The sequence below is a fragment of the Solanum verrucosum genome, unplaced genomic scaffold (assembly GCF_900185275.1).
Source record: "Solanum verrucosum unplaced genomic scaffold, falcon-dt-bn FXZP01000128.1, whole genome shotgun sequence".
Taxonomy (NCBI): Eukaryota; Viridiplantae; Streptophyta; class Magnoliopsida; order Solanales; family Solanaceae; genus Solanum; species Solanum verrucosum.
Genome location: NW_026020327.1, coordinates 2867083 through 2883651, shown reverse-complemented (window position 1 = coordinate 2883651; position 16569 = coordinate 2867083). Strand labels below are relative to the sequence as shown.

The 16569-nt window shown below is 29.4% G+C and overlaps 4 protein-coding genes across 4 annotated transcripts in view; 3 read left to right on the top strand and 1 right to left on the bottom strand.

The window, feature by feature from the left end:
* The window catches only part of LOC125835811 (putative pentatricopeptide repeat-containing protein At5g37570), a 130928-nt gene that overhangs the window by 36860 nt on the left and 77499 nt on the right, over positions 1-16569 (top strand). The window lies entirely within an intron of this gene.
* Positions 1656-2593, bottom strand: LOC125835822 (uncharacterized). Its single transcript, XM_049514926.1, has one exon. It carries the CDS (start codon positions 2483-2485, stop codon positions 1850-1852), a length of 636 nt encoding a protein of 211 aa, XP_049370883.1. The 5' UTR covers positions 2486-2593; the 3' UTR covers positions 1656-1849.
* LOC125835833 (uncharacterized) lies at positions 7432-8698 on the top strand. Its single transcript, XM_049514937.1, has 2 exons — positions 7432-7574; positions 8138-8698. Exons 1-2 carry the CDS (start codon positions 7502-7504, stop codon positions 8422-8424), a joined length of 360 nt encoding a protein of 119 aa, XP_049370894.1. The 5' UTR covers positions 7432-7501; the 3' UTR covers positions 8425-8698.
* On the top strand, positions 12826-16193 carry LOC125835828 (uncharacterized). The gene is made up of 6 exons (XM_049514931.1): positions 12826-13009; positions 13093-13148; positions 13808-13931; positions 14013-14119; positions 15906-15960; positions 16039-16193. The coding sequence occupies exons 1-6, from the start codon at positions 12928-12930 to the stop codon at positions 16116-16118; spliced, it is 504 nt and encodes a 167-aa protein (XP_049370888.1). The 5' UTR covers positions 12826-12927; the 3' UTR covers positions 16119-16193.

Here is a 16569-nt window from a genome sequence, read left to right as displayed (position 1 = left end):
AAAAAAGGAAACAAGATATATTCGCTAGATATATTGTATTTTAAGGCAAATACCCTATCTTTAGAGGCAAATATAGTATATCTAAAAATAACTTAGATAAAATATATAATTATTAAAACTATCGATGCATTAAGTGATTACCACCTAGTGTGCTACATGAAAATTGCTCTTTTTTCATTATGAGTTGAAATCAAAGAAATTTTAGGCTCTATGTGGCCCACCATTTTTTTCCCTATCAAAAGCAAGCTGGAAGGAAAAGAAGAAAAGTAAGGATTTCTAGTGATAATATTAAAAATTTGGTACTTGCTAATGTTTTGAGCTTCATAAAGGCATTTAGCTGTAAAAAAAACTGAAAAATTCTCTAATCAAAGGGTGGCTTAGTCAATATGCATTCAAATTAGAGTTGAAAGTTGAAATTGTGATGTGCTTCTTTTAATAATATTGGTATCTTGTTTCTCAAAATTTCTCAACATTGTTAGAACTTTGATTTTTCAATGATGATTTGTAGAATAAGCTACACAATTTTTTAATTTTTTTTGCTTCTTCTAAAATAATTATAATGGTGTTCAGGCATTTCTGCATATCTTAACTATCTCATCTGGATCAACGAAGATTGTGCTAAGATGGATTAAAAATTTTCACTCTTCAAATCAACTTCCTAAAATGATTAATGAGTAGAAAAGTGATTAATGAGTAGAAGCACTTCTTTTATTCTTGTTGGATCATTTTCTATTTTCTATAAAACTCTCCACGTTTATTTTTATAATCATTTCTATTTCCACGTTTAGTTTTACAATCATAATAATTTAATTATAGTCAAACCTAAAGTCACTATCGTTTCTCATATATTCAACATTGGCTACTTTTGCACTAACAACCTATACATATTTAATGTTGTTTTTTAATATTAAATGGGCAGAAAGTGGAAAGTCATTATCAAACAATTCGTATAAACAAGTGGATTATTACCCTCTATCTTAAATCAATGATTACTAAATTCAAAATTCAAAATTTCAAATTCAAAACAAAAGTTGAATATATAATTCACAAATTATAAGAATGAAATAAAAAAGAGTTTCAAATTTGTCTTTGTTTACCTATCGGATCATAAGAGGCTTCTTTGTTTTCTTTCATCTAAAATATTTCCCAACTACGACGTGGATGATAATAATAATAATACACTTAGTGTAATTTTATAAGTAAGAATTGAAACTGATGGCATATATGTAGTCTTAACTCTTATCTCTACCTAGTGAAGATAGATATGTTGTTTTAGTTAGACCTCGGCTCAAATAATAACGTATATCAAAAACAATTTGAAAAGGAAAAGCAATAATGAAATTTAAAGTCACTGTAATAACAAATAATATGGTAACCAAAACAAATGAAACAACATGTACCAAAAAACCAAAAAATAAGATAGACCCATGCCACCAACATTTTCCACTATTAAAAAATATTTGATCTGATTGACACGACTGTAACTATATAGGGCTATATTTGAACCTTTTCTCGAACCGTCTATACATATAATACTGTTTTTAATATTAAATTTGTAGAAAGTAGAAAAGTCATGCATCAAAACATTAGTATAAACAAGTGGATTATCCTTTTTCTCAAAATAATGAGTACTAATTCAAAATGCAAAGCAACTGGAAATTGAATATATATTATATATATTTTACAAAATTTAAAGAATTGAGGAAATATCAAAATGGTGGGACCCGTATATCTATTTATTGTCCTTGTAATGGGCCTATTGGGCCTTATATGCCTCAAATCACGGCCTAACGAGACAAACAAAAGTGGGCCCATTAAGCTTACGTGTAAAGCCCAATAAGTTGCCGCTCTATGACTTTGACCGGTCACTAGTCTCCAACCGGTTCACACCAACCGAACCGGACGGTTCAACATTTACATTAGCCACACTTTTTGCTCTGGGCCGGATCTTTAAAATAGTTCTTAACTTTTTCCAAAACCCGGTTCTTACACCTCTGTCTTTCTTTGACCTAACTCTTCCAGTACAAGAAACTTTAGGTGAACCCGGTTCACTCACATTTGTTGAACCCTTTCTACCCGGTTCAGACCGGCTTCGGAATAAACGTCTCGGTTGCTTGCCTTGCCGGAGACTTACGTCGGTCGAGCTAGTTTTATGAGACTTTGGAAGAGCAAATAGAGATGAAGATTTTGGATTTTGATGATGATGATGATTCAACGTCGAGGTGAAAGGATGATGAGAGAATGATTTAGAATGATGATCATTTGACTTTCCAAAAAAACCTAGTTTCATCGATGTCTTACGTTGTATGGTTGCATTTTCATCGAACCAATCTTGTTCCGAGTCTTTTGGGATCCAAAAAGACTCCGGAGGTAGATCTAGCAAGGTCTCCGGAGATTTTATGACATGTTTGTTATTTTGAAATAGGGCTTGATGATCAATATCTGCACGAACCTGATTCTCATTTAGATAAGATTGTAGAGACATAGCTTATTTCAAATTTCAATTTGAGTTTGATGAATATAATGAGAGGAGGAGAAGAAGAAGAAGAAGAAGAAGAAGAAAATTGGAATATGTTAAAAAGAGAAGAAGATCAAGGGCATATGGGTCATGCTTTCTCACATGATATATAGTGACAATAATTGAAACATATTGTTTTGTAAATGACAGACGAATCACGTTGCAGGACCAAATTGAATTTTGTCAGCACTTGTAAATATATTTCTATCCAATATTTAATCTTTTTAATACTAATATATTTCTTGGAAAATGACATATTTGTTATCATGCATTAGTAGTTACATGTACGTGAATAATATGGCTGCTTAAGGTAGAAATAGACGTTCGTCGAATTTAGTAACTTTAGTCTATATTTTATATATGTCTTAAGAATTTATTAAATATTTATAAATTATTTTTAATATAGAACTCTATATATCTTAAATTAAAAGAACCAAAATTCTAAAATCAAAAGCTATAAATTTTACTTTCATATAATATAATTTTTCAACGAAGAATATTCATTTGATTATCTTTTAATTAGCTTACGTGGCTTCACCATCCAAGATAAGTATATGGGAATTTATTACTAAATTTAAACAAATCAAAGATTAGGAATTAAATATAATATAAATATAGGAAGAACAAATTTTCCTATATTCGGCGATCGCAGTGAGCGATATGTCCTTTTCCCAAAATGTAAAACATAAAAAGTTGCTAAATTCAACGGTCTGGCGGCAAATTTTGATATTCCATATTTTCATCAAATCATATTAATATATTATAGTTTAAATAAAAATAGAGAGAGGTGGGGTGGGGGTGGGCGTGGGAGTGGGGGTTGGAGGTGGGGGCAGAATTAAATGATAAAAAATTATGTGCTAATAGATATTACTTTCTCTATTTCATTTTATGTTTTAGCTAACCAGTTAAGAAATGAGTGAAGACTTCTGAATTTTGTAATCTTAAATTAAAAAATATGTATATTAATATATGAAAATGTCATTCAAAATTTTATGGTCTTGAATAAATCATCTGAAATGTTTGAATTATAGAGTTACTAAATGTAGAAATTAACATTTTATAAATATATATTATAAAAAATACGACATGTAAATTGAAACAAAGCTAAAGTATATATAATTTATGAATTTACTGTTTAATGCAAAAGACATAGGGAATTTGCTGCATGGGCTATAGACTTTTTGTTGCTCTTAGTAGGAGTTTGAACATAAATTGAGTGATATTGCAGAAAATATTTGAAATTTAAATTTTTAAAAATGATATTTAGAAGTTAAAGTATGTTTAGACACATAATTGACTAGAAAGGGAAACGCACATGTGATGATAGCCTTGTGTAGATTCAAGAATGTGTTGCGGATTCGACAAAATTCAATTTGGGTTCTTTAAATATGTACGGACACTATATTAAAAATAATTTTTAGAAGGGAGATAAATATATTCCTTAATAAAGAATGCTAAATTTTTTACTGGTATTAATCTATTGTCATTGGATGTAATATCGTATAGGTTATATGGACATTTACTAAGAGTGCTAATTAATTACCTTCATAAATATATATTTAGCGACAATTAAGCTATAACCGTTAATTAATTGCCGCTAAAGATCATTTTTAGTGTAGTGGAAAAAAGTAGAAAAATTATGGCCCTAAATACTTTGTCCATAGTTTACTCAAGAAAATTCAATATACATACCAATAGTATAAATTGTGTATACTAACCAACATGGATTGTGGTGCAGTAGTGAGATTACTTGACTCTTAATCAAAGATTTCGGGTTCGAGCCTTGAGTATGGAGAAAATTCTGTTGGGAGCGTCACCCCCAAGTGGGCCCTGCACTGCCCTATCCGAATCTAATCAGGGTTCCAAACACCGGATGAAAAAAAATAATAAAATGTATACTTTATACTAAATATACATATTATAGCTATATAATATACATACATATAATATATTATATACATACCTATTGACTATATGTTGTATGTTTTCACTAAGTACTAGAAACAAAAAAAATTTCTACATTGAATCAATATATATATATATATTACTAGATAATGAAAGGCCCGTTACGGAAATTTAATTAGTTTTCGGGGAAAAAAATTATTATGATATATTCAAATAAACAGGATAGAAAAGAATAATAAAATATCACATGATTCAATGATTTTTTAACATCATGTTAAACATATATATTTGAATTAAATAATTAAATTAATGATGTTTTTTCTATTTTATATAAAAATTATTCAAGAGAAAAGATTAAAATGATGAGTGTCAATATATTAACAATTTTCATAAACTATATGAAGCAATAAAGTCTGATGATCCATCTATAGATTAATTTTAAATATACTTAAAATTTGTATTATAGGTGTTTAACAAACAAAAATAATGACCTACTTGATGAAAATTAGAATGAATTATCTCATTCTTTACAAAGTGATAAAGGATGAAAAAAAAGTTTTGACTTTATGTCTTGTCTTTATGTTCATTAAAATTAGGAGAACAATTTAGTGTAGTAGACAAATAATTTTTTCTAAAGTAATTTTACCTGATGAATGAATATTTTATCTCAAATAAAAAGGATTCAAGAATATTAACAAAAGTTAACTTCAAAACAAAAAGGGCACATCCGATTGACCATTTAGGGAATTAGTTTGGGTTGGCCATTTTTAGATAATTAATTTAGTTTTAAGGTCTATTTGTGTATTTTTTTTTCAAAATTTAAATCATACTGTGGATCATTCTCATGAATACCCTTATTTGGGGTGATTTAATTCTTGTTTCTCAATATTTTATATAAGTGAAAAGAGTCGTTGGTAAAACTTTTCCTAATATTAAATTATAGGAAGTTCTATCGATAGTTTTTTTTTTTTTTTTTGGTGAAGTCTATGGATAGTTTATCTTAATGGATAATAGAAATTTTAACATTTCTTTATTTTTATTGGTAAAATGAATATATAGTTATAATATAATATGTATTGTTTTATTATTTGTATTAATTTAATGAAAAGATGGCATATAGTTTCAAATTATGCAATTTTCCGTATTATAATTATGCATTTTTTATTGTCAATTTTTTTCCTAGATTTTAATTAATTTATCTTTCTGATCACCAATAAGTTATATGATCAAAACATGATTAATGTATTAATTTGTATTTTTCTATTCTTATTAGAGATAAAAGAATAATAATATTAAGTGTTAATTGATAACTTGAAAAATAAAATAGGTCATATACTATAATAATTAAATTTTGATTTGATTAATCTTAAAGAGGAAAACATTCTATTGTAAATGAGATTCGAAGAATATTTTATTTTTTTTCAATTTTAATTAGGAGGATTTTAAAATTATACTTGAAGAATTATTATTTCAAAATTTTGTGAGCATTCTGAGTTTACTTTATTACTTCATTTGTACATTTTATTTATCATACTGATTTTTTTTACAATCTTTAAAAACTTTTATTCAAAATTATGTTAATTTATTATTTAATTTAATTTAATACTAATTTGTTTATTTACCATGTATTATTTTTTTTAGCAAAATACATCAATTAGATTAGAATTTATTCTAATTTTAGGAAAGATCAAAAAATAAAAAATAAAAAAAATAAAAAGAATGGTCTTGATTGTACTCTACTTTTTACAAGAGATGGGTCCCACTTTTTAGAGGTAATAGATTCTTCTAGTAAGTTGCCTGGTTTTTTGGAAAATTCAAGAACTCCTCTGCATTATGTACAACTGCTTTAAACTGAGATTTTATTAAATTGACGAAATTGCCCTTGGTCGTCCTCCTCATCACATTTCTATATAATAGAAATTATTATCATTTTTTAAAATTTAATATGTATAAATAATGCAATTTTTTAATTAAAAAAATCTAATAAATTCCCTTACGCCCCAATAAACAACTCCAAGTCTCCAACACAAAGGAACCATTGATGTGTTCAACTTTCATTGAAAGTGATAACTTTAGATTACTTAGGTTTGGCTAAAATGAAACAAAGAAACCGAAGCAAAAAAGGAAAAGAGGAATCTTGGTAAGATTTGGCCCACATGACTTATTATATTATATGGATGATTACCGGTCTAAAGCATTCGATTATCTAATTTATAAAATAAATTGTTTATAAAATAAGTATAAGATATATGTGTTGGATATAATAGAGTATTAGAATGTATCCACACACAAAATATATCTGCACATTTCAACTTTTGATAAACTAGTTAGCCGAATGGTATACATATATATTTATAACTTCTCTAATTATTATATTATATTAATAAATAATTAATTAGCTAAATTTATATTAGCCTAACAGTTTATATCCGTAAACCAATAGTCTTCTATCTCCTTTTAAAAAAAAAGGTTCTTCAATCTTCATCTATGTTTATCCTAAAGAAAATAGTATCAAATAATTACTGCTAATTGAGAGATCATATGTGAAATCAGATTAATAAGAACATATATTATTCTCTTTAAATAGACTTAAAAATATATAATACATAAATTAAAATAGAAAAAGTACAAAAAAATATAAATATGGGCTAAGACGTAAAAAAAAAAAGAAAATAATTCAACAATTCAGTACATAAAATATTTTATATGAGCAAATTTTACGAAAAATTTACATTTAAAAGATATAATATAAACAATCTTTCCCACGTCCAAACCAACACGACACATATTGCTTGATTAAGCGTCGTAGGTTTAGGCAATTCAATAATTTTAGAGACAAGAATACGTGTCCTAAGATTAGTATCACTTATATTCAGCCCCCACTTGATAAGATCACTTAAAGAAGAAAATAAATTATTGTCTTTTCTAACTTTAATAAAGTTTTTTTCTCTCTTTCTTTTTTTAAGTGAGAAGATCTATTCAAGAACAATAAACAAAGGCTATAAATACTGGGAAATTTTTAGAATAAGATCAAATTAAAATTCTTTTTATGGGAGTTCTTGAATTTATTCAACAAAAATGGGAACCAAGAAAATAATACTACTATTATTTTTGGCCTTCTACTTTTCATGTGGATTTTATCAAGCCAATGGTAATATTTTTTTATTTCATTTATACACTTTCTCAATTCCTCTATGTTTTTTTTTAACTCTTTCAATTTAAATCAAGGTGTTGAAGTGTTGCTATTTGTAATTTGATCTAATTACTTAATTGAAAGGAAAACTTTGTATTTTACCTTATTTCAATGAACTGAGATTTTTTTTTCTCTTACTTTTTACATATGAATCATAGTATAGGAAAGCAGGGGATGTTTTTTTTTTAATTTTCCAATTATTTCTTTGGTGCATCTCTACGCGAGCCTAAAGAAAAGAGAGTTCAGTCTAGGAAGGGTTCGGATTATCAGTCCTGAGAGGATTTAGTCAACAAGCTACAAATTCATTTGAATACAATAATTTTGACTAAATCACTATATTTGGAAAAATTATCAAGTTTCACATTATTTCAGCGAGAATCTGTTTCTCACCATGTATTTTCACAGTGAGTTTGATTCGATAAAAGATGACTGGAAAAATCATGTTCTATCAAGTTTAAATTCTGTATCTAATTCGATTGAAATTTATATGCTCATTAATATGCATAAATCTTGTATTGTAGTATCTGAACAACTTAACAACAAACATAATGTTGATGGAGATACAATTATAACAAGTAACAACAACAAATATGGCCATGCTGCAGAGTCTCATGTTGTTGGTGGCAGAGGAAGTGGAGGGGAAGCAAATGGCTATGGCTCTCGATCTCCAGGATCGTCGAATTTCATACCAATTTACGCTGCAAATGCTCATCACAATCGCCATCGCGGTGCTGCTAGTAGCCACAAAAGCCACAATGTATATCTAGCCTTATTCGCTACAATGTTCTTCGCGTACCTTTGTACTTAAACAGTAAAATGAAGTCGTTCTGGATCCCTGACTCGTCTCATTTTGATATAGGGCATTATGACTATGTCTTTGATCTACTTAGGTTACAATTGTGTTTTTGTTGTTGTACATGAAAAACAAGTTGATATGTGTAGTGTTTGTTTTGATTAGGCTGGAGATGCATTATTAGGATGTGTATTATGTCTCTTTTATTTTCCTCTTTTTTCTACTAAACTTTCCCTTGTATAAGATGTTGAATTGTTATACATAAGTTTATCATCTTGTCTTTTATCTATTATTTTTGTTTTTGTCCCCAATCTCTTCACATACATAGACATAAATAACAAAATCATACTAATCAAAAATGAAAAACAGAATAACTTAGTGAAAACTAGTTCACTAGAAATAGCGGAGTCATAATTTTCACTAAAGAGATACCTTATTTGGATGGTTGTTACCCGCTGTGTTGTATTGTATTGTATTGTTAGTTTAAGTATAATGTTTGTTTTGATTGTTACTTAAATTATATTGTATCGTATTGTTGAACTTCATCGTTAGGTAACGATGAAAAGAATCATTTTATGTAACGACTAATTTGGTGTAATCGCATAGTTACCTTAGTATTTTCTTTTATTTTATTTTTATTTATTATTTAATAATTATATTTCATCTTTCATCCTCCCTTTTCAGAATAGCTCTACCACGTACTCTACTTTTCTGGTAGGTTTATCACTTAAATTATGAATGTGTGACATTATATAACGATGGAGAACGATACAATCTATCCAAACACTGTATACATTAAAATAATACAGTACGATACAATACGATACATTATGAAACAATACGTAACAACCATCCAAACAAAGTGTATAAATTCGAATAAAAAATTAAATGCACAAAAGCCAAACAAGTTTTAAAAAAAGTTCAAGTATAACATAATCTGAATTCTATTTATGAAATTATACTGAATTTCTTGTAATATGTGTCTCTCATGCGGGTTTTCTCCCCTTTTTAAATAAATAAATTGTTTTATACATTAAATTTCATTCTTTTGTGCAGAGAAAAAATTAAATCAAATAATTGTTGCCTAAACCTCAGAGGAGGTCCATGCAATTCTTCTTTATTTTTATCCTAATGGTTTAGCATCAATTAGTAGTGGAGTCATAATTTTTATTATGGAGGCTCCAAATATAAGCAAATAAATATAAAAAGAAGTTAAAGAAATATTTATTTTGAACTTTATATAAAATATAAAATTAGCATTATATATTAGTTTTTATTTAAATTAAAACAGTTAAATTATTCTCATAATTACTAATATAAGTTTTTTCTCAAGTTTTTACAATCAAGAGCACTTATCCCGAACTTTAAATAGAGGACAAAATTATCCTATTTTGAATATTCAAGAACAAAATTGACCCATTTTTCCTTGTTTTGGAGCAAACGGTAGTAAGAAGAGTATTTTTTATTTGAGTTAATTTGATAGTTTGAGGATATTTTTAAGCCAAAAACATAACAGTAGAGATACTTTTGAACAAAAATATAATGAATGAAAAATAAAATTATCCTATTTTAAATAGTTCATAAGTATATTTGACTTATTTTCCTATGTTGTAATTAATAAAAATTGATGCTTGCATTAGGATGCGATTCTTCTCCAAATTCTACCTGAACATAAAATACATTTTACACCAAATAATCTTTTATATACCATATAATTTTTTAAGATAAAATTTTTTTTTGAATAAACTCTTTGCGCCCCTAGCTCTACCTATAACATCAGCCAAGGGACTCTACAATGCCCCCACATTCCACAAAGTAAAAAGGAAATAAAAACTAATAAAAACTATGGATATCATGAATTTTACCACAAAGGACAAAGACATTCCAAGCACTGTATATCCTAGGAATCTTTAAATTTAAAGTCAAGTGGACAATCTCATCAAGCAATTGCTAAATTTTAGAATATAATGAAAACACATACCATATATTAAAATCATGAAACCCTAGTTACATGCCTTTTCACCAAAACATAAACTTTATTCTTTAAGACTAGCATATGTAGTCCATTGCTTTCATAAATTGTTTATAAAAAAATACACATCATATTATACCTTTTCCAAACTTTCTTTTATCCTATAATTGTATTCTATGACATTATCTATGTAAACTAACCTTTCCCTTTAAAGTATTAAACCTAACTCATAGTTAAGTGCATGCATTTTCCTGCATAGAATAGTGTATATATATATATATATGTGTGTCAGTGTGTCACCTCTAAATTTTTTTTATTGAATTCTTGATTAATTATTCCTTTTCCCTTAAAAAAAAAATCTATTCCTTTTCCCTTAAAGTATTAAAACCTAACTCATAGTCAATTATTCCTTTCCCTATAAAGTACTATTAAAACCTAACTCATAGTCAAGTGCTTGTATTTTCCTACTTAGAATAGTAGAGATATATATAGATGTGCCACCTCTACAAAAAAAAGTTATTGAATTTGTGATTAATTATATATATTTATTAACTAAATTTTAACATAAATATGGGGATTTATGCTAAACCTATTGGATTTTGCCGAACCAGATGTAATCAACATGCTAGCTTCGCCCTTACATGTATGCTACAGTAGGTGGAGCTAGGGTACCACAAGGAGTTCAGATTTTAATAAAAATTACATTTGATATATATAATACAAGATTTAAATTATTTTTTACGTATATATAATATATATTGAATTTTTTGATTTTTTTATATTTTAAATCTCCTTAGTAAAAACATTAACTCCGCTACGATGTTAGTTTGTTCTAAAAGCAACTATCACATCCCTTTTCCTTTTATTAAAAGTAATGATCATTTAATTTATAATTTCCTTGGGATGGAATATTATGGGGGGAAAGGAATAGCTAATAAATGGTATCTGAGTTTCCAAGCCACAGATTTGTGTATGAAATAATGAGAAGCTTAAAGATGTACACTTAATTATTCTAATTCATCAAGAAATGCAATGTAAAGATTCTTTTCTTGGATATGTCTGTTCTTGCTAAGTAGTCAAAGGTAATGTACTTCTTTGAAATTAATTAAAGATAATTGTTCAAAGTACCTCTCTTTGTTGGGTTCAACAAGTAATATCCTCCCCCTCCAAATGTATGATATGGAAGGTTAGAGTCAAATGTACAGGTTGAGTTGAAATTGTATACGTTAAAATGAGTTAAATAAAAAAATAAATGATGTCATTGACATATATAAAAGTTTATTAAGTTGGGTTGGTCAAAATAGATTAAACGAAAGGTTATAGTCGAACCAACTCAATTTTTACCAAAGTTTTATTTTCTTATAATTTGTTTAGTACTAAACAAAACTAATGATTATTTTTTTTTATGAATAAAACATATCAAACAATTTATTTTTCTTAAAAGCTTTTGAGAAGGTTTACATGGATCAATTTAGACATTATATTTAACCTAAATCAATTCTAATTCTTAGATGATGAAATGAATTAGACAAATTAAAATAAATTGTATTTTAATAAATAAGTGAGTGCAAAGGCTACAAGAAAAGAACATGAACAATATAGTACTGTGATAATTGAAACACAGTTAATTACAAATAATAATAGATATCAAAAGTAAGAACTACAATAATACGACTAGTACAACGACAAACACGTACCAACAAGTAGTCTAAATCCTCGAAAACACACAAAACAACCCTCCACTACCTACTAACGGTTTACCTTAGTACAAACATCATCCACACCTTTTTTTTTTTTATCTAATATCATGTCCTCAATAACCTAAAGTTACATCATGTTTTGTCTAATCACCTCCCTCAATACTTTTTGTCCTATCTCTTCCTCTCCTCATACCTACTACTCCCTTCATTCATTTTTAGTTGTCATTTTGCGCTTTTCGAAAGTCAATTTGATTAGTTTTCAACGTTAAATTAGATTACATTAATTCGATATTTTTAAACTAAAAATTTTGATATTCAAAAACTATATACAAAAAGTACTATAAATTACAAATTTGACATATTAATATAATGAAAAATTACATCATAAAATGTTAATCAAAGTCCTTATCATTTGACTCAAAAAAAAAATCATGATATAACTAAAAATAAACCGACGAAGTATAACCAACCTCTCATACCCTCCTCACCAGGGTATCTGGGCATCTCCTCTTCAAACGTCCAAATTATCCTAATCTCGCTTTTCTCACCTTGTCTACCACAAAGATCACTCCCACCTTATCCTGAATATCCAACGTTTAAAACAAAAGGTAATTTATATTAACATTGACTTGGGTCGATAATGGGTACTCGATTCATGGTTAATATGGTATTACCCGACCCGGGCCACCGATTAGGAGATCTTTTAAACCGTGCGGATCCGTCCAGCGTTCCGGGTTGGCCCCACCCGTTTAACAGACTTGGTACCATTGCTCAACAGAGACTTCGCTTGAGGCTTCAACGAAGTCATCAATCTGAGTTGTTGAGAGAGAAGAAACTGCGGAGAAGATGAATCAGAGGTCAGCCGTAAGAGGGAGGCCGTCGGGAACTGATGGCTCTGATTTCTCCTACCGCATGGTCGTTGATTCAAGTACTATTTCCCCATTTCCGTTTCACAATCTCTCATTTCCATTTTCCATCCGATTGCTTTAATGTTCATTTTTGTTTTGGCAGGATACACGAAAGTTGCAAAAGCAAAGTCTCGTTTGGCCAAATTGATCATCGTTCAGGTTTGTAGATTGAATTTTTGTTTTAAAAAAGTAAAATTGGGGTAGAGGAAGCAGAAATGGAGGAGAGGATTACATAGTCAATTAACTGAGCTACTGAATTTTTTAATTGTTACATAATCTCTGGTTTAATCAGAATTGGTTATTTTAGGGCTATTTTCCAGTTTTTGAGGTAGGATTTAAACAAGTTCTGAAGTTAATGGTTTCTCGGTCTAGCTCATTGCACGAGGTTTGCCTAGTGTGGTTTACCTCTGCGAGTTATTACACTGGAGTGGGGTTTATCGAGTGCAAGGTAGTGGCTGTGGATTCACTTGACATAAAAAAGTCATGAAGTTCGTTGTTTTTAAATACACCATTACTCATCAGTTAATATAGGCATCTGAACTTGAATTGTACTGCCATTAACGCATTGACATTTTTGTTTAGGATCCAATAGGATAGTATACTCTCGATTCCCCTATTTTAGATTTGTTGGTTAACTGCATCATTTTCTTAAAACTAGAATATTGATAGTCAAAACTAGTGGAAAGAGAGATGAATGGAGGCTTAACTAAACTAGTTATCTCGTTTCCAGTATTTTAAGCGACATGCTCTGGAATAACAATGTGTAAGCATATTAGTGTGAGATCTTTCTATTGATAGTTTTGTATCGTGCGCTTCAGGTTGTCACTCAATTGATGATAGCAGCTAATGTATTTGTTTCATTATCAAAGAACGAGTCTCCCGACAGAGTTTCGGTTGTTTCCCTTGGGATTGGTTTCGTGTCTGTTGTGGCAGGAGAACTAGGTTTGCTACTGGATCTCATTCGTGATCTAATCTACTTAAACATTCATCTTTTAATTGGACATTCCCTCTTGTTGTAATTAGGTCGAAAGAAAAGCCGATCCAATTTTCTGAAGTTTTATGTCTTTGGGTCGTCGATGGCAATCCTGCTGTCAGTGGCATATCTTGCTATGAGCAATCTCCAATTGGAGGTATGGTTATGTGGTTATTCATTCCGACTAGAAAAATGATGCTTAGCTATTGTATTAGACAGAAATGTATCTACGACAGAAATATGCTAAATAGGTTTTATATTTTAGCACTATTCTCATAGTTTCTTGTTCGTCGATTGCTGTTACCATCTGTGTTTCTTGTGCTTCGGTTATCACATTAGTTCATTGTTGTTACTGTTCTTTTTTGTGTATGCTATGTACTGCTTTCCAGCTTTATTTTGTTATTGTTACTACTTTCATTTCTGTGTTCTCTTTTTCAAACTGCTTTGAGATGCTTTACTTGAGCTGAGTGTCTATCGGAAACAACCTCTCTATCTCTACAAGGTAAGGGTAAGGTTGCGTACATTCTACCCTCCCTAGACCCACTTTTGGAGTTACATGGGGTATGTTGTTGTCAGAGGCGTATCCAGGATTTCCGCAAGATGGGTGCACAATTACAAAAAAATGTATCTTAAATATAAATTTGATCGGTTTGACTTTTAGGTTTTTAATATGAACCATTAAATTTTAAAAATTATAGGTCCAAAACATATAATGCTACTAGTTTTAAATTTTAATATACAAATTTGATTTAATTATATAAAAATTTTATAGTGCTAATTATTTTAGGAATTTTCAATGTAACATACTTGAAAATTTTGAAAGATTAAAGGAAAAAAACAAAAGAATAATTAGTTAAAACGCCAAAAGTGTAACCAATAACCACTTAGAGAGGTGTTAGTAAAAGACAAGATAGATATAAGATTTAAATTTCTATCCTCACTTAGAGGGGTGCACCCAATCATCATCGTAGTATTATATGATACTTTGAATGTGGGTTCACACATCTATATTTAAATATTTTATAAAAAATATAACACTACTATATATGATCTAGAGAGGGGAGCATGGGTTCACGTGAACCCACGGCACCCCCTCTAGATACGCCCCTGGTTGTTGTTGTTGAATAGGGACCTCTTAGTTCTTTGGCATGATTGTATTAAGAGAACCTTGATTTACTTGGATGATCTAATGGCACTTGAGTTGAATTCCTTGACTTCACTAAGAATTTCTTTTGAAGTTAGTATTTGAGTTTTTAATGTAAAACTTAGGAAAACAATCTTCAAGTTCAAGATTTTAAATTGTAGTTTCAAGGTGTATTTGAAGGGAAGTTTTTCAAATCTTGAACTTGCACTCACAAATTCTCAAGTTCCACTAACTTTTTTCCAATCTTGACTTCAAATAGTTTTTTAGAATCGAAAGAAGCAGTACTTATATTTCTTAACTTTGTAAGTAATGTTCTGATCGATAGAACTATTTCCTCCATTTACACGATGGAAAATTTTGTCACTCTAGTATGATTTTCAGGTAGTTGCTCGTTAATTTGCAGTCCAAAATAAATAAGTTGATATCACAAGTCCTTCCTTGACAACCCTTATCTTAAGAAGGTTAAAAAGAGAGTATAACCCAACTCAATAGGTTGCATAAGGCTTGATAGATTGATTAAGATGGAAATAAAAGAACGCAACTAAGCAGTAAGTATGATACTTAATTGGAGTACACAAAGCACCATCTTTACAGTGTATCTGCTTTTTCCTTCCTTCAGAACCAGTCAACCTGAGGTATTTCTTCCTCAATTGCAAGAAGTCGGTCGTTGTTTTGATTTTATGTGAATTTTCTTCTTCCTTTGATCTCTTAATGACATTATTATGTATTTGCTTCTGTCTTTGATTTCTCGTTATCATTTTGGCTTGACTAAAAATAATCTAATGATGTTATTGCGTAGGCTTTCCAAAATTTTACGAGTTTGGAAACTCTGAAGATTGCAGTTGTCCTACTAGGTAAGCTTCCTGATGCAAAGCTGGTTCTCATCATATGTTGTATACAGTTGATGTATTGACCGTGCTCTTGTTCTGCAGGATTTGTGGTGCAATTATTTGTAATTGGTACAACCATTTCTCTCATTAAAAATATGGCACCTCCTAAGAGGGCTTCTTGATTATAGTCACTCTGGTGAAATTCCAAATGTCTTTTGACTGACTAAAGAGGATACTTATATACTTTGGGATTCAACTGATATGGCGTTTTTGATTTAAGATACGTGAGCTGACTATCAGATCCCACTGATATACTTTGGATATCAGTGTTTCTTCTCTTCACACAAGTCGGCGTAGAGACAAGATTGTTGGATTTAGAAGGATTCATACTAGATTGAACTCACTTATCTTTTACATTATGTTTCATTAGGTGCAACGGTTGCTGCTCGCGTGTACTTTGTATCCGACTTTGTGAGGGCACTGATTTTCCTACATTCTCTTGGGACTTAAATACACATTTTGGCTAAATACTTAATGAGGATTTGAGAACATGGGATCTTTAGGTGGTTCATGTTTGTTGAATTCTTTAACTTCACTTGGAAACAAATTTTTGAAGTCTGTGTCTTGAGTTTT

What these genes read in the sequence shown, in the direction of transcription:
- LOC125835822 (XM_049514926.1), bottom strand. Translation starts at nt 2,485, where the DNA reads ATGTCTCTACAATCTTATCTAAATGAGAATCAGGTTCGTGCAGATATT.
- LOC125835833 (XM_049514937.1), top strand. Translation starts at nt 7,502, where the DNA reads ATGGGAACCAAGAAAATAATACTACTATTATTTTTGGCCTTCTACTTT. An exon ending in TGGATTTTATCAAGCCAATG is followed by an intron (nt 7,575 to 8,137) that starts GTAATATTTTTT and finishes CTTGTATTGTAG; the next exon opens with TATCTGAACAACTTAACAAC.
- LOC125835828 (XM_049514931.1), top strand. Translation starts at nt 12,928, where the DNA reads ATGAATCAGAGGTCAGCCGTAAGAGGGAGGCCGTCGGGAACTGATGGC. An exon ending in CCGCATGGTCGTTGATTCAA is followed by an intron (nt 13,010 to 13,092) that starts GTACTATTTCCC and finishes TTGTTTTGGCAG; the next exon opens with GATACACGAAAGTTGCAAAA. An exon ending in GATTGCAGTTGTCCTACTAG is followed by an intron (nt 15,961 to 16,038) that starts GTAAGCTTCCTG and finishes CTTGTTCTGCAG; the next exon opens with GATTTGTGGTGCAATTATTT.